This window comes from Arabidopsis thaliana, chromosome 3 (assembly GCF_000001735.4).
Source record: "Arabidopsis thaliana chromosome 3, partial sequence".
Classification (NCBI taxonomy): Eukaryota; Viridiplantae; Streptophyta; class Magnoliopsida; order Brassicales; family Brassicaceae; genus Arabidopsis; species Arabidopsis thaliana.
In genome coordinates, this window is record NC_003074.8 from 22,071,855 (window position 1) to 22,092,399 (window position 20,545).

General features: G+C 37.0%; 3 protein-coding genes and 1 non-coding gene across 11 annotated transcripts; 1 reads left to right on the plus strand and 3 right to left on the minus strand.

The window, feature by feature from the left end:
• Positions 1–93: 93 nt before the first annotated feature.
• Positions 94–3,599, minus strand: OASC (O-acetylserine (thiol) lyase). Of its 3 annotated transcripts, NM_180691.1 has the most exons (11): positions 3,135–3,562; positions 2,865–2,974; positions 2,721–2,778; positions 2,327–2,590; positions 1,927–2,064; positions 1,748–1,799; positions 1,569–1,648; positions 1,358–1,417; positions 1,156–1,236; positions 820–906; positions 94–279 (listed from the first exon to the last, which is right to left on the minus strand). In NM_180691.1, the coding sequence occupies exons 1-11, from the start codon at positions 3,489–3,491 to the stop codon at positions 265–267; spliced, it is 1,302 nt and encodes a 433-aa protein (NP_851022.1). In that variant the 5' UTR covers positions 3,492–3,562; the 3' UTR covers positions 94–264. The 3 variants fall into 3 exon arrangements, with proteins under 3 accessions (NP_851022.1, NP_191535.2, NP_851023.1); NM_115838.6 differs by lacking the exon at positions 94–279 and having other exon boundaries at positions 410–906; positions 3,135–3,599; NM_180692.1 differs by lacking the exon at positions 94–279 and having other exon boundaries at positions 624–892; positions 1,143–1,236.
• Positions 3,600–3,960: 361 nt separating this feature from the next.
• On the minus strand, positions 3,961–6,507 carry AT3G59765. 3 transcript variants are annotated; one of them, NR_141706.1, is made up of 3 exons: positions 6,390–6,494; positions 5,808–5,911; positions 3,961–4,262 (listed from the first exon to the last, which is right to left on the minus strand). It is a non-coding gene; the product is annotated as an other RNA (non-coding RNA). The 3 variants fall into 3 exon arrangements; NR_141705.1 differs by lacking the exon at positions 3,961–4,262 and adding an exon at positions 4,533–4,999 and having other exon boundaries at positions 6,390–6,507; NR_141704.1 differs by lacking the exon at positions 3,961–4,262 and adding an exon at positions 4,609–4,999 and having other exon boundaries at positions 5,808–6,485.
• Positions 6,508–7,117: 610 nt separating this feature from the next.
• SAC9 (sacI homology domain-containing protein / WW domain-containing protein) lies at positions 7,118–14,382 on the minus strand. Of its 4 annotated transcripts, none has more exons than NM_115839.4 (14): positions 14,254–14,382; positions 13,802–13,897; positions 13,113–13,708; positions 12,859–12,991; positions 11,529–12,748; positions 11,159–11,266; positions 10,897–11,067; positions 10,536–10,778; positions 9,954–10,397; positions 8,995–9,798; positions 8,677–8,874; positions 8,131–8,571; positions 7,806–8,039; positions 7,118–7,708 (listed from the first exon to the last, which is right to left on the minus strand). In NM_115839.4, exons 2-14 carry the CDS (start codon positions 13,818–13,820, stop codon positions 7,427–7,429), a joined length of 4,893 nt encoding a protein of 1,630 aa, NP_191536.2. In that variant the 5' UTR covers positions 13,821–13,897; positions 14,254–14,382; the 3' UTR covers positions 7,118–7,426. The 4 variants fall into 4 exon arrangements, with proteins under 4 accessions (NP_191536.2, NP_001326481.1, NP_001190138.1 ...); NM_001339998.1 differs by having other exon boundaries at positions 13,084–13,708; NM_001203209.1 differs by having other exon boundaries at positions 7,179–7,708; positions 10,536–10,826; positions 14,254–14,295.
• Positions 14,383–14,478: 96 nt separating this feature from the next.
• AT3G59780 (Rhodanese/Cell cycle control phosphatase superfamily protein) lies at positions 14,479–18,675 on the plus strand. Its single transcript, NM_115840.5, has 14 exons — positions 14,479–14,704; positions 14,810–15,096; positions 15,260–16,267; positions 16,364–16,464; positions 16,564–16,678; positions 16,830–16,907; positions 17,075–17,167; positions 17,279–17,362; positions 17,456–17,554; positions 17,667–17,729; positions 17,806–17,836; positions 17,947–17,993; positions 18,077–18,135; positions 18,233–18,675. The coding sequence occupies exons 2-14, from the start codon at positions 15,052–15,054 to the stop codon at positions 18,468–18,470; spliced, it is 2,061 nt and encodes a 686-aa protein (NP_191537.4). The 5' UTR covers positions 14,479–14,704; positions 14,810–15,051; the 3' UTR covers positions 18,471–18,675.
• The last annotated feature ends 1,870 nt before the right edge of the window (positions 18,676–20,545 follow it).

A 20,545-nucleotide genomic window follows, 5' to 3' on the forward strand; every position in this document is an offset into this window, starting at 1 on the left:
AAATTGATCATATGAGATATTTTTATCATCTCATTGAGAGTTAAGTAAGAGTATAAAAGAATTCCAAACTGCAAAAGTAGGGTCGAACAAAATGGAAACGAACGTTCACATGGATTTCCGCGTTGTTCATATTAAAAATTTATGTATTTACACACACATGGGGCCTAAACCAAGTCGTAAAGCAATTAAGATAATAATCTTCCAATCTTCATTGGATTCAAAGCAATTATCGTGGGATTGGTAGAGCGTGTCCTAATCCTAATATTAACCGCTGACTCTCTGAGCATTAGAAAATATATGGATCAAAATTTCAAAAAGACGGGATTTTTCTATGATCTTAAAACTGTGTGAAAACTGGAAAACATCAAAAAGTACTTTAAAAGCAATAATCGAACAAAGTAAGTTTCACATCCAAAGTTTTGACCACAAAATTTGTATTAAAAATAAGTTTTTGACATGTTTTAGAGTTAGATTCTGATTTTATTTTTTTCTATTGGTCTACATGAAAAAGTAAAGTTATATCACTAACCTATCATCGTTGATCATTATATATGAAAATACTCATGAAAGTTAATATTTTTTAGGTTAACAAGAAAAACAAACAAGGGATCAATCATCTTGTTCAATTCAATATAATTAAGCATTGGGATTTCCAACAGAAAATGTTGAGTAAAACATAGACTAGTGTTGGATATCCAAAATAGAACTCAAACCACATTCACTAATGCCTTATTGATAAAAATAAATTGCTTAGCACTCAGACTGTAATTATGGGAGAAAGAGCTTTGCAGAAGTAGACCAAGTTGCTAATGTTCATACCTCAGGCTGCATTTTCTCCACCTCTTCCCGGATAGACTGGAACAGCGGGGTCGATAGATATCTCTCCCCGAAGCTCGGGAAAACAACCTGAAAAACCGCATTCATAGATTCATTAACAGTTACCTACTTAGAAGATTTAACAATCTAACTAGCCAAGTGACTATATTGTTGATTCTTTGGTTTAGTATTGGATCACAGACTCGGGAGACTTTAATAATCCTCAAATCTATCTTAAGATGAAATCTAAAGCAATCCATCTATATGTTGCACAAAGACCCCTTGCACCACCTTTTTGTTTTCAAGACATAACACATAACTGAAACCGAAAAGACTTACAGCTATGAGTTTTCCAGCATTCTCAGGTCTCTTAGCCACCTTGATTGCAGCAGCAGCTGCAGCTCCAGATGATATACCAACCTGACAAGATTATTACATTCACGTAAGAATCTTGTGTAATTTCCACCTTTCACATGCAACATGACACCACAACATCCGTGTGGTTCCCACTCAGAAATCATAAATACTGCAAAGAACTAACCATCAAGCCTTCCTTAAGAGCTAGTTGCTTTGCGGTTTCTATAGCTTCCTCACTTGAAATCTGGTAAACGCAAAAAGAAGATAGTAATTGATGAAGTTTGAGTCTCAGGAATTGGAAAATTTAAGCAATAAATTGACACAAGAATTGTGGATGTTTTGTGGAAACCAGATAAATTGTATAACCATACAGAATCCAACAAAATAAATCATACCGCTATGACTTCATCCATAATTTTCTGATCCAAATTCTTAGGTATAAATCCAGCTCCAATTCCTTGAATCTTGTGAGGTCCTGTATAAATGCAAGAGAAAGCAAAATACGTGAATATAAGATCATATTTCGAAATCATGGAAACAAAATTACTGATTGATATCTATTGGCAAGCCTTACCCGGTTTGCCACCAGAAAGTATATCGCTTTCGGTGGGTTCTACACCAATAACCTGGTACATGTAAACATCGAATAGTTAACTACGAATTATATTGCTTGAATGAACATACAATACTGTCTAAATAACACCTGAAAATGTACTCCAGCTAAGAATGAAACCATTGAACTTTTGCATCTACCTGCGTTTTGGGATTTTTCTCTTTAATAAATCGACCAACACCAGTGATAGTTCCACCAGTTCCAATTCCTGCAACAAAGATATCCACCTTGCCCTTTGTATCATCCCAGATCTCAGGACCAGTAGTCTCGTAATGAATCTGCGTATATTCAAACTTGAGTTTACAAACGTGACAAGAGAACCTCACAGAAGATCATGCCGATTTCAAAGGATCAGCCACTTCCCAATTTGCTTGTACAGTTTAAGTGAAAACCACTTCAGTTACACACTTGTGGGCATTCTCTAAATACAGATGAGTTTCTGGTTAACTCTAACTTAACATTTCATTTCTCTTCTTATGGTACATGACTAGAGCAAAAACCAAATCATGACACAAATAAGGAAAAATATAAACCACAAACCTTTGGATTTGCAGGGTTGTCAAACTGTTGGAGCATGTATGCATCAGGAGTGTTTTTCAAGATCTCTTCAGCCTTCTGAACCGCTCCAGTCATGCCTTTAGCAGGATCTGTTAATACAAGCTCAGCTCCAAATGCCTTTAAAAGAACCCTTCTTTCCATACTCATGGATGCTGGCATTGTCAAGATAAGTCTATAGCCCCTTGAAGCAGCGATGAATGCTAGGCCAATACCCGTGTTTCCACTTGTAGGTTCCACAAGAACACTCTAGATCAATGCAGTAAGGACATGATTAACCACCAGAAATAACAGACTATAGATTGTACAACTTTATGTGTGTAAAAGCTGGTCTCATCCATTAAACTTTACAAAAGACTGATCAATCTATAATCGATACCTTTCCAGGTGATATAAATCCTTTTTGCTCAGCATCAGTAACCATACTGTACCCAATCCTGAATCCGTGAAACATAAAAGTTAGGACTTGAAGGGACTCAACTAAAAACATACAAACAAGCCACAAAAGACTTAAGCTACAGACCTATCCTTGACACTGCAACATGGCTCCATGATCTCGAGTTTGGCAGCAATATTTGCTACACAACCTTTTGCTATACTGTTCAAGTACACCATAGGAGTTTTCCCAATGAGCTGAATCAAGCCAAGAACAATGAGAGATACGTAAGTAAATTCTGAACTATTTAAAAAGCTAATCAAGTTTCAAATTTTAATGGACAATCACACTTTCGCCAACATTCCCATTAGAGGAAAGCTCAAAAATTTGATCACCAATTTCAATTTCAAATCTAACCTGAGACACATTGTCAGCGATGTTGAGTCCATCAGGTCCAGTCTCGCGCTTAACAGCCTCACACACAACAGACGGATCTCGTTCCGAACCATCAGCAAAACTCCGACTCTGCCTCTTCATCGCTAGAGAGAAATCAGAAGCGGAGGAGAAGGAGAGAGAAGAGATCTCTGGCGAGCATCTGAAACGACGGAGAGTAGAAGAAGAAGAAGAAGAAGTCAACGGATTAAGAAGTAAAGCAGAGGAAGATGTGGCGGCCATGGATGTGTAGCAGCTTCGGTTTCCCAAAAGTGTAGACAAGATTTGAGATGCGAGCTTAGCTTCCCGGTTAAACCTTGAAGCCATGATCATCGCCACCATGATCCTACTTTTCTATTTTCTTGGAATACGACGTCGATTGGATTTTCAGATACGGTCCATTTTTAGACCAAGCTTTCAACTTTATATTAAGTTTCATTTTTATATTTTATACATTTTTTTTTTAATCACCAACCAAGTGAAGTGCACTGACCAAAAGCGAACGTGGAGAATGTGTTCTTATTCGTACCTTCATACCTCTCAAGTGTTGCATGAATCTTTCTGGTTAACTTTTTTTTTTTTAATGTCAAATTCATCGTCTTGGATCCGTTGCCGTTAGATATTCTTGTTCTTGAATTTGACATTGTTTGGTTTTGGTTTGGTCAACAAGGAAATAGTCAGTAACAAAGGAACCAAAAGCTTCTGAGAAAATGTAACTTGAAAAGATTCTTCTTCTTAAATTTGACATTATTTGGTTTTGGTTTGTTCGATAAGGAATCAGCTCATCTTAAGCCCGTATAACTGAGTCAAACAATGGTAGGCGGTAGCAATTAGCCAATTAGGGTTGTCTTAATCCGAGCTACATAAACTCTAACAAAAGCGTTCCAACACTCAAAAAAAAAAAATGTAAAACACCTGAACAAACACATTCACCGTTAAATTTGCACAAAGACAAAAATGGGCCTTAGAGCCGACACTAAAAAGGCCGTTAAGCAATGAATAGCCACATTAATCGTTCCACGCGCATTATTCTCACGGAAATATGCCGTTGTTGTACCTTTTTTTTTTTCTTTCTCGATATTTTCGTCCATTAGTAAGTATCTTCTAAGACTTCTACATCAATAGAACATTAAATTATGATCAATTACTATTTTATTGGGTAACGAGTAACCACATCAATAGAATCTGATTTCTTAACCATTCGAAGTACAAACTGTAAAAGTCTGAGAAAATTGGTTGTTTTTCGTTTGTAGTTATGCAATTTTAAGTAATGTCTGTAAAATACAAAAATTTTGTTATACAATTTTGATATATATATTATGTAAGAGTTTCATGAAATTTATGCGTCAAATTCACTTAAAAAACTATATACCAAAAGTCTTACCATTTTACATTTACTCTATATATTCAATAAAAATATAATTTAAAAGGTATAGAGACAAAAACAACACAGAGAATTCACTTGCAAACAACAAGTGCTTAAACTTTATTTTTATTGATAATAAACTCTTTAACAAGTATTATCTCGGAACTTACTTGACATATTCTACCTGAATGAACAACCCCGACTAAGGAGAATTAAGTTTAATGAACAACCCCTGAATGAACAACCCCGACATTTTCTACCTGAATGAATAATTAAGCCTAATTGTCCTCTATTTCTTATCAGCCGCCCGTGAAGACAAAAAGAACTAACACTAAGAACAATTAAGAATAATTAAGCCTAATTATTCAACTCGACTAAGAACAACCCCGACTAATGCTTTGAAGTTTACAAATTGTACAATGCTTAAAGCCTCTAGAAGCCTAAACCCTAAGATCTCCAAGGGTCTTTGATATCCAACAACTTCCTGAAATCCAACACGTCGGCATCAGCTGGTTGAAATTTGCAACTTCATAATTCATGAATGCATTTTACTCATATTGTTTTTAATCACATTTTTGCTCTAGAATACTTATTACCCGAGAACGCATTTCGTTTATTTTTCGACTATTCAATATGATTTGACGAAACTAAAAAGTGATATAATGTTTGAGTATTCGACTGTTTTTGGCTAAACTAAAATGTGGTTTACAAACGATTGATTAGAGATATTTAGGTTCGTATCTCAACTAAGTGTTGCGACTAGGTGCTAACTTGTTTGAGTGTGCACAGTCTTTTGTAACTAAGTTCGTTACAGGTGTTCCGACTAATGTGTTTATCTCTTCTAAAAGTGTTGCTATTTAGTATGATTTCAACTAAAAGTGGGCTATTTTTTTTTTTTTTTTTTGGTCTATAATGTACTTTTTAGACTGAATTTGATAAACTACTTCGACTAAGTAATTTAACTAAAGCAACAATTCCTACGTGTTGTTGCTAAATAACGTGGTTCGACTAATACTTAGAGTAATACAACGACTAGAGTTGCTAAAATTTAATTCAACTTAAAATGCGCTACGTTTTTCTTACTAGGTGCTTCGACTAAATTAGACTAAGTGTTTCGGCTGGGATTTCATTAAAGTGTTTATTTTTTACCTTTAAAGTGACGTTTGGCTACATGTGTTTTTTACAAGCAAGTTTTTTTTTTTTTAATATTCAAACAAATGTCATTATCAATCTATCATACACTTTAAAAAAATTATCAAAAAAAAAAAAAGAAGGCATTGAAAAAAACTAACCTTTGAGAAGATCGCAATTCATGTGTGAGGCTGGAACTTGCTCTAAGTAGTCATATCCGTGGACCGTAGTTGTTGGGCTTGAAGCAAGCTTTTTCTGAAGTCATCTTCCCATACAAAAAAACAAAAGAATCTTATTACTAAATTTTTGGATTAATAATAAATATTACATCATCAAAGAATAATCAATTCAACTTCGAAATCCAAATGTTCATCAGTCCCTTTTTTATAACAAGTGTAGCAGAGATATTAAAATCAAAGTCAACAAGTATAGCAAAGTCAAACAGAGCATAGCAAAGTCAAACATAGCAAAATTCCCAAAACAGGAGGAAGTAATCCGTGTAAATAAAACCTAAAAATGCAGCTAGAAAGCTAAAACACAGAGAAAAAAGCCATGTTCAGATATGGACACAATCGTGATTTTAAAAGCCTGATTTATTTTTGAATTAAAGAGAGAGGACAAACAAACAGTGAGGAAAGCTGAAAGAAGAAATAAATTAAAAAAGGCATCCGTTTTGCAGTCACATGTGTAAAAAAGACTGAAAATAATCAGAAAAGATCAAATAAAGAATTAAAGCGACTCACCAACGATTGGATGAAGACACTTTGGACTCTTCTTGTAGATAACGACACTTCGGATTTTATTGTAGAAGACGACAGGAGAGGAATTTTACATTTCTAGAACATTAGATTACTAAATTGTACTAAACGCTCGTGTGTGTGTGTGTTTATATATAGACAAGTTTTCTCGCCCGTTGGGAAAAGCATCAACGGCTACTTTGTCATGTCTGAATATAAGTCAGCCATGACGTCATAAGTTACCGTTCTGTATCTTCAACGGCTAACTCACACTGAACCAACAAGACACGTGTAAAGTCGTATACTTACTGTTGGGCTTTCTCCATATCGGCCCAACCCATTCAAATTGGTCAATAATTATGAATCTTTTTGCGCTTATCATTTATTTTATTAACAATAACGGGGTTAAGGCTTAACCCCATTTGAAAATGTTTACATCTTAACTAGTCTCACCATAATTATGATTACACTCTTACTTAAGACAAATGTTCATCATACATTATACATCTTTAAACATGTATTTTGGATTTTAAAACTCTATGATTTTAATGATTATGTATAGTATTATTCGCTTATGGTTTATAGATTATTAACAAATATAATTATGCAATAATTTTTTTTTGAATATATTTTCTGACCTAGCCACTGTTATATATTGTGGCCAATTTCTGGTACATTTTATTTTTTGTAAAGTCATTTTGTGGTTATATGTGGCTAAGACAAAAAATGTTTTTGGAGCAATTAGACTTAGACACACGGATATGTGGTGTCCTTTTGATGGCTATATTGATGGCTAGCTACAAGAATTGTGGTAATTAACAACTTTACGTACACCAAACGTTAAGAACATCAAAATCACTCCATCTAGTATAACATATTTTTTAATCTTTGCCGTGCAAATACAAATTACACGGTGATTAATACTTCCACCACCAAACAAACACAGCACACTAATTTTTAGAGGAAAGGAATAAAGCAAAAACAAAATCTCTGACCACAAAGTGTGTGGATCGAACCAAGCTACGGCCAGTGAAAGTGTAAAATCAGACACTTGAAAGGCTAGTCCATTTGCCTACTTCGTAAGGATCCGCATAGTAATATAGCTTGATCCTGTTTGCTAAAGACAGTCCTGCAGCAAAAGGAGAAGCCCGGCTGCTCAAATCAACAGCCTCTGCGGGCTCATCTGTAAAAGCTGCTACATCTCCTAGCAGTTTAAACGATACTCTCTGTGCTTGTATCTGTTTAGGGAAGTCAAAATACAACTTTGTTCCATCTCTCGCCTCAGGCAATCTGTATTCCGCGATTGTCACCATTTTGTATTGCTCCTGTAGATTAACATTTTTCAGATCAACATGAAAAAGTTATTACAACATTTTGGTTTCTGAGGATATATAATAAACCGGGAGGAGGAGAGATAGATACCTGTAGAACAGATACTTGTATATACAAGATGGCCGGAGAGACGTGTCTATCTTCCATTATGACACTCGTCGGGTCCCAAATGTCAACTACATCTGAAGAAGGCGAGTGGGTTACACGAGGCTTTATCGCACTAAAAGCATCTAAACGGAATCCAGCAGCTAAAGGTGAAGCAGGTTGCAGATAAAGTTCCAAGACTAGATCATTCTCCATTGGTCTCTCAGTCTCTAATGGTATCTGGAAGGTGAAAAAAACAAATATTAGTGACAATAAACGAAATACCACAGAAAAAGGTGAAAAGGAACGAGCAGTTCTCTAAGGCACTAACCAGGAATCTATTCAAACGTGGGGCTCTGTCCAGCCAGTTTCTTACGCTCATGCTCTCAACACTTTGTAGCGTTTTATCCCTCACGGTGTTTCCAGTGACCAAGATGTGTTTTGCATGAATACATGGATCATTCTCAATGGTTGCTCCAAAAGAGGCACGTCGAGGAATTGGAGCAAATGGGTTCTCATCCAAAGATAAGAGATTGATGTTTTTGTCCAAACTAACTGAGCTACTAGATCCAAGCCTAGGAAGACGCAGTGTTATCCATATAATGCGGCAACGGACAGGATTCTTGAAAGCAAATTTTATATGCCTAGGTGCTCTACCAGACTTTTCTGAACCAGAAAGCTCAGGCGAAGATCTAATAAAGGACTGTACATCCCACTTTCCCATCAAAGTCCGTGCTTCCTTGTTTATGTCGCTGCTCGCCCAAATTTGGACCTGCAATGAAGATACATAAAATGTTGAAATGAGTGGCAGCATTATCACGTAAGTAATGGCATGGGTTAACAAGAATTCAACTGAAGATAGAAAAGTCAAACTTACGGTAGGAGCATCAGCATCAGAGTAACCACATGGACTAACGAGTAGAATCACACTGCTGACATCTGAAAGGGTGTTGAGAACAATGGCGGCTTCAACAGAGTCTGCAGACGGAGGAGCTTTCCAGTAGGCATTACTTGAAGCAAGATTCAGAGGGGTGAGCAATGAGAAAAATGGTGCTGAATCAGTCGCAGTTTCGACCTAAATTGCATTATGCAAACATCCAAAAGAGAGAAAGGAGGATTAGGTATTACATAACAGCTCTTTCCAAAGACAATGAAGTGATCATAGTAATTTTAAAACACATAAGAAGCATATTACCTTATGTAAGAAGCTTGCAAATGGGAACTCAGAAAGCGACTCCTCTTTACCCAAAATTTGACGAAGGAAATTGAAGTCTTCTCGATTAGGAGAAGGTTGACCTCTAACAGCAAGGTGATTTGTAATGTTAGATCCAAATACCTCATTCAAAGCTTCCCGACCAGCATTATCAACACGGCCACTTCTTCGCAAGCTGACCATGACCCTTACATAATCTACAATCAGGGCTTCAAGCACTATCGAGCTGCAGCATTTTTTACAAATGTAATGATCTGAACCTATCGAAGTAGCAGAGACATCTGCAAGACTTCCACCTCCATTCGCAGTGTCCCTGGAGTAGGATTTTGAAAGCAGAAGAGCTCCTTTTCCAGCACAACAAAACTTGCAAGCTTTTTTCATACATTGGAAGCACAAGAACACTGAGCCCGACTCTCCTCTTGAACTCTTGGTAGAAGATCCAACTGGACTTTTATTGACCTCGGCTCGGACTTGACACATTCCGCCATCACAACCCTCACCAATTCTGGTTATGTTCCAGAAATCTATCACATTATTTTCCAGCTTCTCTAGACCAATAGAAGCTATAATTTTATCTTCAAGAGAAGCCTGGCCCATAACTGCAAGTGCATTTGCTATTTTGCATAATCTTCCAATATATAACTCGTCGTATGAAGAGTTTGGATTAATGGTAGCTGGATCAATTCCAATCGATAACAGTGCCCTATCTCTTTCTGCTGCAGAAATATTGAGACGTAGACGTTCAATTTCAAGCTTCATAGCTTCTACAAACTCAAGCTTCTTTGCCTGTATTATGCCAGACATGCAGAAATTAAATTTACCATAGAAAATGGAATTTTACGAAGAAAGATAACATATGAGAAGAATAGTTAAACCAATGAAAGATTCATACAATCAGAACTACAGTTTGTGGCAACTGGAAAGACGTAATTGCATCTCACCATGTTTGGACCCGCAAGGGACTTTAGGCAATTTAAGTACAGATGAGCACCACTGTCCTTGGGCCTTTTATTTTGTGGGACAGACCCGTCAGGAACAGTGTCAGAGCCGCGATATTCAACAACTGCTTCGTCTAAGAAATCAAGCATGTCATTGCCTCCACTTGCAATACATTCCACCACTGGTTGTGGGAAGGGGTCAGAAGAAGAGTCCTCTCCTGTCAAAAGGTCAAGCAGATTACTGGGAAAGGGATCCTTCTGTTGTACTGGTGTGGAAACAGTTTCAGCCTGTAAAGATGTTGTTGCAGCAAACGGATTCAAGTCAGAACAAGATGAAAAAGGACTTCCATCTTCATCTGGTTTCCTTGCAAGTTCAGCTAATCTTCCTCCAGTACGTTCACAAGTAAACATTCCTTTCCATGGAAGAGAAATTCCAAGGACTTCTATCTGCGGCATAGACACAATGCAGAAAAAGTGTTTGTTTTTTCTTCTTTTGATGATAGCTAATCATAAACTTTAACGAGTTCAGAGCATGATGAAGCTAATAGATATTCATCAATTCATAGTTTGGAAACTAGTAAGTACCTGACCAAGAGTCATAGGAATTCTAACAGCACCAGCTGGATAAAATGTAACAGCAACTACACGGGTTAAGAAATCCAACTGTCCTTCTAGTTCTTCAAAATCATATAGCAGTGAAAGACTTGACGTATCTTTTTCATGAAGACGTGCACCAGCTCCAGTAACAGCCATATCCTCAGAACTAATTGGCCCTGGTAAGGGTACCAGAAGATTTGTACCATTTGCACAGCGTGGTATTGAAGCACCCTGTCCAGAAAACATAATTACAGGTAATCGGTAATCCAGTTGAACTAACTTGCATGTAAGTCTACAGATCTCCTACAAACAATAAAACAGAAGGGACAAGACCTAAAAGAGAGTCAACCTCAACAACTAATTTAAGGTCCTCTATGTGGCGTCCAGTTCTCACGTCCACAGTGGATGGACATGTCAAATCATCCGCACCGTGTGATATGGTCAGTAGAAGTTGACATACATGGCAAGGCTCACTGAGATAGATAAATAATTCAACAATATCTGCAGCTTGTGGACATAGCTGCAAAAGTAACAAAAAGCATGGAATTTTTTTAGCTCAAGTATTCAAGTAATGAGAACTAAGAGGTAATCTTATATCTAAGTTGAGGTACCCAAGTTATGTCCTTCCTCTTGATACTCAGCAGACTGGACCCATCATTGGAACTTTCGGACATGTTAGGTACAGGTTTCAGAAAGAAACCAGATGGTCGAGAAAGTACCTGACATGAATATTTTTGCAGTGAGAAGTAGACAGAGAATATAGAAAGCAACAAATAGTAGAGTCTACAAATCAACGAATCTGTTATGCTCTTAGGAATTATATATCTACACACAATAAACAAAGTGTATCGGTCCAATATGAAACAAAATCTACATACACGCAAAAAAACGTGATTCATACTTTAGAGCAGTTAATATACATGGAAAAAAGGAGAGCTGAGAGCTGGGAATTTTTTACTGGAATCGTGTCAATGTGCTTACATGTAAAGGCTGGACAGGAATTGATGGAAGATGCTTGAAAAGCCTCATTCCCAGAAACATCTCGAGCTGTTTTTGCCGTGAACTATCAACCATAGCATTTTTATATCTTCTCTGTAGTGTAATCTTCATGTTTTTCTGTGCTGCAGAAAACTGTTTAAATGCTCCTGATTCTTCACTGAAGATGTTGAGAATTTGGCTGTGCATAGCTTTCGAGCCAGTATAGAGGGTTGCATGGATATCACCTTGTTGCAGAAAAAGATCGGCAAGTTCTGACACAGGAGATAAGATAGTTGATCTCTTAAATTCCTCAAACCTCATGTCAAGTCTCTTCCATGGTTTATCAGGACATGGATGACTCCATGTTGTTGTCTTTGTATTGTGATCTATATAATATGATTTTCCAGTTACGGCATCAGCTCTTTTTTCCCATCCCGGTGGAAGGGGAGCGTTATATCCCCCCTGATTATTAACAGAATTATGACCATATCCAAGATCAGTATCAAGTGATATTCCCAGCCTTCTACATTGCTCTACAAACACTTGAAGACCACCAAAGAAACTAGCCGCATTTGTTCGATCCAAGGAATCAGCGCAGTTAAAACGTATCACCCCATTTTGATGTGATCTCAAACAGAAGGCACCTTCAATGTCATCAATACAGATTACCTCACCTCTGCAATCTTTCAGTCTTTGACGTGAAGGCAAATAGTCACCTTCAGAAATTCCTATTGCCATAGTGGGAGATTTTAGATACATCCACAATCCTTCAATAGTTTGCTGTTCCCCTTTTAGTTTCACGCTGGCATGCCAATCATAATTTATCAGGTGAACACGAGTATAAGGAAGCTTTCCACTGGATTTGATAAAGTTCATCGATTCTTCAAAATGTTGTACTAAGATACATTCTGATTTCCCTTCTCCACTTCTTAGTAAATTAACGCACACAATAGGAACAAAAGCCTTTTTCTTCTGGTTTTCTCCAACAGGTGCATCTAGATTCCTAGTATCATATCGCTTGCTTAACCTTTGGTAATACTCTGTACTGCCTTTATAAGGATCCCTATCTGCCACATAAATTTCTGCTTCTGCCGCAGTCATCTTTAATTCTGCACCCCACCATATTGGTATGGTGCCACGTCGCCAAATGTACGAGTTGAAAGCAATGCTTTGACCATTTCTTTTAGGTATCCATACAAGCTGCTCACACTCAACTTCGTTACCTGCACTACACATATACTTCTAAATTAGGCCCTAGTCAATCCAGAGCCACACTTTTTAAGAGAACAACAAAGAAATTAAGAGAGAGGAGCATTTTAGGGGGGCATGTCACCTGTGCCAGAACATGAATTAATGCCCCTAGCTAGGTAACGAGTCCCTGGATGCAGTCTGCTACGACGGGCCATTAGAGCAACAATCCCTTCTAGCTGGCCTGAGCTCCCAAAAGGTCGATATTCTGCAAACCCCTATAATTAACATCAAATAAGAAGATGATGTCATATCAATTTATATGCTTTTGAATCTTCACACAAAACCGAAATCGGATAGGTAGATCAACCTTCATCAATTCATTAATGGAGGACGAACCTGCAGAAGAATGACACAGTGTTCAGGTAGCCCAATATTCTTAAAAGGCACGGACAACCATCTATTCCAAACAAATTCATCATCAGGGCTTTGAAGTGGCATACGGCTTGGGAAGGGCCGAGTGATGTCTCTAGTATCACAGAAATAGTGCTTCCCGTCGATGTCAAGCTCAGTCAACTCCTGAATATTCTTGGTTTCACCTTTCCCTTGAGGCTGTGGATTGTAGAGTGGTATTTTGACCCATTGACTCTCAGCCACTGTATATACACATCCACCACCAGGCAAATCTGGAATACTTGGATTTAGCCTGGTCGCAACTAAAAGCATCCCAAAGCTCCCCAAGACAGCATAACCGAGTATTGCCCTGGCATAAACAGAGCTTCTAACACCTCCTCTTGATCCATTCGTAATATAATCTAAGGCTTCACGCTCTGACTTAAAATTATCAAGGCCAGGCTTCCCATTGTACCGCAGGATACCAGTCGTAGGATCGATATAGATAACTTGAGTATCAGCCTTAGATAACAAACTTGCAATGACATAGACTTCACCAGTGTCTAAGGTGACAACAACTACAGATGTCTTTTTTGAACCACCTACACCAAGAAGATAAGAAAATTAGCCAACCAAATGATGAAAACAGCTAGAGTGAAAAAAAAAAACACTTGAATCTTCAAAAAGAAACTAACCTGGTGGATGCAGATCCATCTGAGCTCAGGACCAAGCGGACCAGGTGCCCTCTTTGACAGCTTCAGGGACCAAGATATCAATGTGGAACCAAAAATCTAGCAAAAAGTCAACGAAATAAGGAACTTCCATCAGAGAAATAAAAAGCAATGGAATCCAAAAAATGTAGCATAGTTAGTTCTATACTTAAAACGATTCATCAACGCCAATTAAAATCAAAACAGAGAGATCATCTTCCTAACAATAATCTCCGATATAACTGAGACAAAAGATCAGAATTTTCTCACAAATTTCGATAGAAGTAATAAAAAAAACGAGTACCAGAGATCTGAGACTTTTTCCGAGAATAGCAAAATTAAAGACGCAAATCGATAATTCAAATTCCGAGAAAGCAGAAAGATAAATTCTTCAGAGAACCCGAATCGAATCATAAGTCATAAGAGAAGGAACTCACCTTGAAGTTGTAGAGATGATCAGATGCAAAATTTACCAAGTCGTTCGTAGACGAACAAACGAAGAGGAAGAAGAGTAAATCTGCTGTTACCCAACACACAGTACAAAAACAATCATAGTACGACACGTGTGAATCTGTTTAATTGATTTATGAAAAAAGAGAAGAAATTATTGATAACTTGAAAATTGGTCCAATTAGTTTTAAAATGTAACGAATAGACCCAATCAAAAGAAAAGACAAAATAAAGTATAGAGATGATGAATTAACGGCTTTGGACAAGCCACACGATTCGCTTTGCTTATCTTGCTCCACCCAATCCAAATTGAGACACAATCTCTATCGAATCCACGCGCCTCTATCTTTTTTCAATCGAGTCGCCATTAACATATTTCATCAAGCTCAGTCCACTCTTCTCATGAAACTTCATCATCATCGACCTTGACCCTGATAGGTTATTAAAGTTACTGCATTTGATCTCTCTTTGAACTGCTTCTGTTGTTCAAGGTTCCAAACATGCTCAGACTCAGTAATTGAATAATGGGTATTCTTGTTGCAGGTTTCAGACGACACCCATTATTGTAAATCTGCTGCTGGAGTCTTTTTTGTCTGAATCTTCTTCTTGTTGAGACACTGTTTCTTCTTGGTCTGTGATTTTTGTTTTGTTCTCATTAGGACGTTCTTTATTCCGGTTCAGATTTACTGGATCGTCATTTTCTCTTTGAAATTGTATTTTTTTGTTCCTTTTCTGGTATGTTGTGAAAGCTATGAGATTGCTGTAAGAATCCAAGACTGACCAACATGTTTCCCCTGTGCTCGGCCACAAGCTGCCGTTACCATTCTCAGGTTAGATTTTCTTTATAGAAGTGAAAGTAAATAAGCTAACTGGTAGCAAATTTATTGAAGTCATCCAATTTGAGCTATGGGTGTTACGCTTTGTTAGTGCTTTGGGTTTTTGGATTCATTTTCATAGATAAGTAAGTACCTCATAACGGGTTTGTTTCTGCAGATTTTATTTCCTGGCAATTGGCGAGGCTGTTCTTCCTTCAGGAGAGAGTTGATTCACAGATACAGTTCAGGTGACAATGCCTTCTTTGGTATCTCTAATGGAACACGCCTGCAGAAGAGTTTCGTACCTCAAGCCACTGGGAGTTTCTTGACCGGTACTATCGAAAAAACAGAACAACCAGTATCAACATTCGGAAGTTTGTGCCAGAATGAGTTGGACAGAATAAACTACATGGTTTATAACATGAGTGAAGCTTTTGTAGCGAGTGATGAGGGACTGACATATGTAGAAAATGGAGAAGATGTGTTCCCTGTTGAAGCTGTTGCAGCAGATGTTTCTCCTGTTGAAGCTGTTGTACCAGATGTTTCCCCCATTGAATGCCTTTCTGCTGAGACTTTAACCGATAAGACCAGTAGCCTTATAGACTCTGTTGAATCGGGAACCAATGCGACTGTTAAAATATCTCCGGATAGTTCAGTCTCACTTCCTGATGCGAAAGCTAGCTTTGATGACTTTTCTTCTGGGCTCAAGCAGTCCTTCAGCTCTTCACTTCCTGATGCGAAAGCTAGCGTTGATGACTTTTCTTCTGGGGTCAAGGAGTCCTTCAGCTCTTCACTTAACCAAGGAGAAAATGCTGTAAAGAACACTTTGGAGTCCTTCTCCTCGTCTGTGACATCCATTACAAAGAATGCTTCTGAAGTTGTAGATAGTGCAGTTAACAGAGCGTTTTCTACGCTAGACCAAACGGGAGATGTAGCTGGAGACAAGTTTTCGAGTTTTTCTACTGGCTTGAAGGAAGCTTCAAACAGAGCAGCTGTTATTGCCATTGATCTGCTGAGGCAATCAGTTAGTCTTGGAGAGAGATCTGTAACAAATGGAGTTTCTTTTGTTGTGTACTCTTATGGATCAGCAAAAGAATTACTTCCTCCAGATGTAAAGAGTGCCCTTAACTCGTCAGAAGATGTTGCTCTAAAAGTATTGAGTCCCGTGGGAGCTGTATTGCAGCAGGTGCTTTGTCTTATATACTGAAGGTTCATTCATATTTTCGTAGAAGAAAATTAATTCTTTATGGACTACAGTTGCTAACAGTATCATGATGAACAGGTATCTGTTGCCATTGGAGGTTTGGAGAGAAATATCGGTTTGGATCCAGATGACCCAATCCTTCACCTTTTTCTCTTCGTAGGCACCACAGGAACCTTTTGGTACACGGCTTTTCTTACCCTAGAAGGATATTAAACTTGCTTTTCTTGAGAGGACAATGTAGTATAGAAGAATTTATATTTTCCACCAGATATTTGCAGGGTTCTATATCGGGTTTGGACATATGGTGGATATGCTGGAGATTTGTCTCCCAAGTCAACTCTGGACCTTTTAAAATCAAGAGACAAGTCAGTGCTCATAGATGTCAGGCCTGAAGTAAGACGCTCTTAAGTTTCTAACAAGTTCCCATTTCATGATATATAACTTTTCAAAACCCACCACAATTTGATTATTTCTTTCACATAATGTTCATCAAGGAGTTTGGGTTGAAATAAAAATGCTCATTTTGGCTACTGTCTTTTTGAAGGCCTTGAGAGAGAAAGATGGAATACCTGATCTGCGGAGATCAGCTCGATTTCGATATTCTAGCGTGACACTGCCTGAGGTTGGTTTTAGCATCCTCATTGTTGTTGACCACAGCGAATATAGAAACTCTACACATGTAATCTATGAACACAACGAGGTTTCAGCAATCAGTGCAACAGAAGTAGGATATCAGACTTTTCTTTATTCACATTTTTTATGGGTTCTTGTTCTTGATTCATGTTTAAGGTTGACGGTGATGTCAAACGGCTACTGAAAGGTGGAAGTGAAGTAGATGATATCTTGACAGCAGTAATCATCAAGAACTTGAAAATAGTTCAGGTGTGCTACCTTCATGCTTCTTTTGTAACTTACTATGGTTTTGTGGCTCGAGCTGTTTCAGTTTCTAAGTATGCTGACATCTCATAATTTTGCTTACTCTCCCACTAATAGGACAGGTCCAAGGTTGTTGTTATGGATGCTGATGGAACTCGTTCAAAGGGTATTGCAAGAGCCCTGAGAAAAGTTGGGATTAAGGCAAGTCATTCAGGCATAATTCACTTTGAACACAATAAGTTACCTTTAAACATTTTCGAATAAGCTCTTCTTTGGTTGCCTATGATGTGACAGAGGCCATACTTGATGCAAGGTGGGTATAGATCATGGGTACAGGAAGGTCTTCGTGTGAAAGAGCCAAAACCTGAGACAACACTTACCATCCTCAACGAGGTAATACCATATGAATACAAATATGTTTGGACTGTTTCTTCAGCTAGATGAAATTGAAACTGCTCTCAAATCTTTTCATCAGTAAGTTAAACATATCTTAAATGCTTTTCAGGAAGCTGAGGCGATTTTTGAGGACATAAATCCCTCTCCATTGCAACTATTTGGAGTTGGTGTGGTATGCTTCTAGTTCTATTTTTCTATTTCCGTTTAATAATAATCCCATCCTGACTAATATAAGAAGATATATGCAGGGTTTTTTCGCAGCATTGTATGCTTTGTCTGGTGCGTTTAATTCTTTCTCATTTCCCCTTTAGAATATCTCATATTCTCCACAACACACAAGCTCCTCACATCCACGTTTTGCACTAACATGATTGCTCTATCTCTCGCAGAGTGGGAGAAAACACTGCAACTCATAGCTGTCATCGGCCTTAGTCTGGTATATACTAGCCTTTCCAGTTTCTAAGTTTTGTCAAATTATAGTTGCTTTGTTTTGTTTTTCAAGTTTCAAACATTATGCAGACTATATACCTACGACTTTCTTCATATGATGACTCCGAAGACTTCAAACAAGACGTCAGGTATAAAAGCGCCATCATTAGACCCTTTTTCCATAGCAAAAACTCAGCGAAACCTCTGTTCTGTCTTAACAAAGATTGTTTCATCTTCTTCTTCAAGGCTGTTGCTTGCACCTGTGAAACTCGGAGCTCAGGCTTTCTCGTGGGCTGCAGGAAAACTAGAAACAAATGGTGTTGGCCTCCCAACTTCGCCTTCTTCTTCAGATGTTCGAAGCCGGGTTTTGCAAGCTGCTGCTAAGCATGAATCGAAACCCTCTGATGAAACTTCTGAAAGTCTCCAAGATGCATCATCGTCACCAGAAGAAGCTTTGAACAACGTTGATGTCTCCGAAGCGTAAAGACTCTGAAAATTGTTTTCTATTTTTCTTATAATTGCCAAGAATTACTTTTGTTCGTCTCTTGGAACCGTTAACATCGGCAACAGAAAAAGTGTAATAAAAAAAAACTGTTTTCTTTTCGTTCGGATGCTGAGATTTGTTTTGCAAATTTAGAACTAGCTAAATTGGGTCAAAAGTTATAGGTTACACGTAAAATTATTACAGCAATTTCTCCCCTAATAACTTTGGGCTTTAGGCCCAATAACAGAAGGCCTTAAAGTGGCATACTTAGGGTTTAGTGAAAAAGCAATCGTCATCCTTGACTCAGGGGTCAGGTCAAATCCAGGAGAAGAAGAGGTAATCATTCTACACAGATAGAAACATTTATTTTTTGTTTAATCAAAAGCTAACATTTTGTTGTGACAGTTCTCGTGTTTTCTTAATATAGATGGCAAGACTGATAATCGTGCCAGAATCCGTCTTATTAATCAAGACAAGAACAAATACAACACTCCAAAGTATCGGTTTGTTGTTAGATTTGTATCCTTTTAATTAGTTCATCACATTCCCAGTTGTTAGTGGTGTCTGTTTACATTCTTCCTATCGAGTTTTGTTTGGCCTTGAATGTGAGGAAAGCTAACTTGATTGACCGTATTCGTACACTTCACTCAGCTGCTGAAGCCATATCAATGAAGTTGACGACGAGTGAAAACGTTTCTTCTCTTTAAAAAACTGTATTTCCATCTAGTTTTGATCTTACTTTCGTGGCTTTGAATTTTTACTTTTCATATAGCATCGTTATATTACTCTTTACCTAATTTCCCTACTGTACTTGTGAATTTTCCCGTCGACGTATGTGCAAGTTACTAATTTTATGCAAGTTGTGAATTTGCAAGCGTTTTAATTTCTAAACGAAAGAATACTAATCAGAAACTTAGAAAATTTGACAAGATTAACTAAACATTGTATATGTCTATCGACCACTACTACATTATTTCAATGTGTAAGCATATTTTTTATCATTTAAAATGAAAAACAGAATGGACAATGATAAATCAACGAACGACATTAGCAGAAGTGTGTGGTGTTTCTATTTATCAGCACAAATAGAAAACAATGATAAAATACAGAAGTGGTGATGCAGTGGATTTATCATTTGATTGCTGGACTGTCATTTTTGTTATTAAATCTTATGAACTTTATTTTTTTCTTATAAATATATTATATATAACACATTTAACTAAATTAGATCTCATAAATTTGTTGTAGATTTTTTTTTTTTTTTTGCTATTCCCAGCAATCTACTTAAAAACGAATCCCATCATCACCCAAACATGCTAAGTGTAGCAGAAGGGATAATATTTTGTAGGTAAGGAAACAAATATTTTATTAACCTGTAAATAAAAAATGAAAACCAATTATACACATATTTAAAAACTACCAAACTTAGTATAGTATTATTTTTTTTAAAAAAAATTATAATAACAAAATAATAATAATAATAAATGGTAAGACTTATTTTGAATTATGTTTATTAATAATATTTTTGAGGTTTCTTTGTAAGTGATGGTGATTACATAGAAACTTCATATCAAATATCTATATATTTTAAAATTTCAAGTAAATTGATTTTTCAAAAAATATTATTCTATACTAAATTTAAAGTATATGAAAATACAGAAAATTGTTTACAAAAATGAACACAAATTAGGAAATGAATATGAAGAGTATGTATCCAAATTGTATTGCCATGTTTGCATTTAATTTAAGAGGGTGTATGAAAAGCAAAAAATCTTCTTCTAACAACTTACCTAAAATCATCTCACTTATACACTTCCATAAATTAATTAGTTTTTTTGTATTCATTAGCTGGAAATATATTAAGATTATTTAGTTTTTTTTTTTCCATATGGAAAAGGAAATTCACAGCAGAATTCCTATAAGTTAAAAAAACTTACCTTAAAACTATCAAAATATATCAAAACTCATATCTCCTGGGTCCTCCTGGACCTGGACTTAAACATCCATACTTACACATATCCACTCTATATAAGTTTAGTTCACTACCACTAAACCCAACCAAAGCAAAAACATCA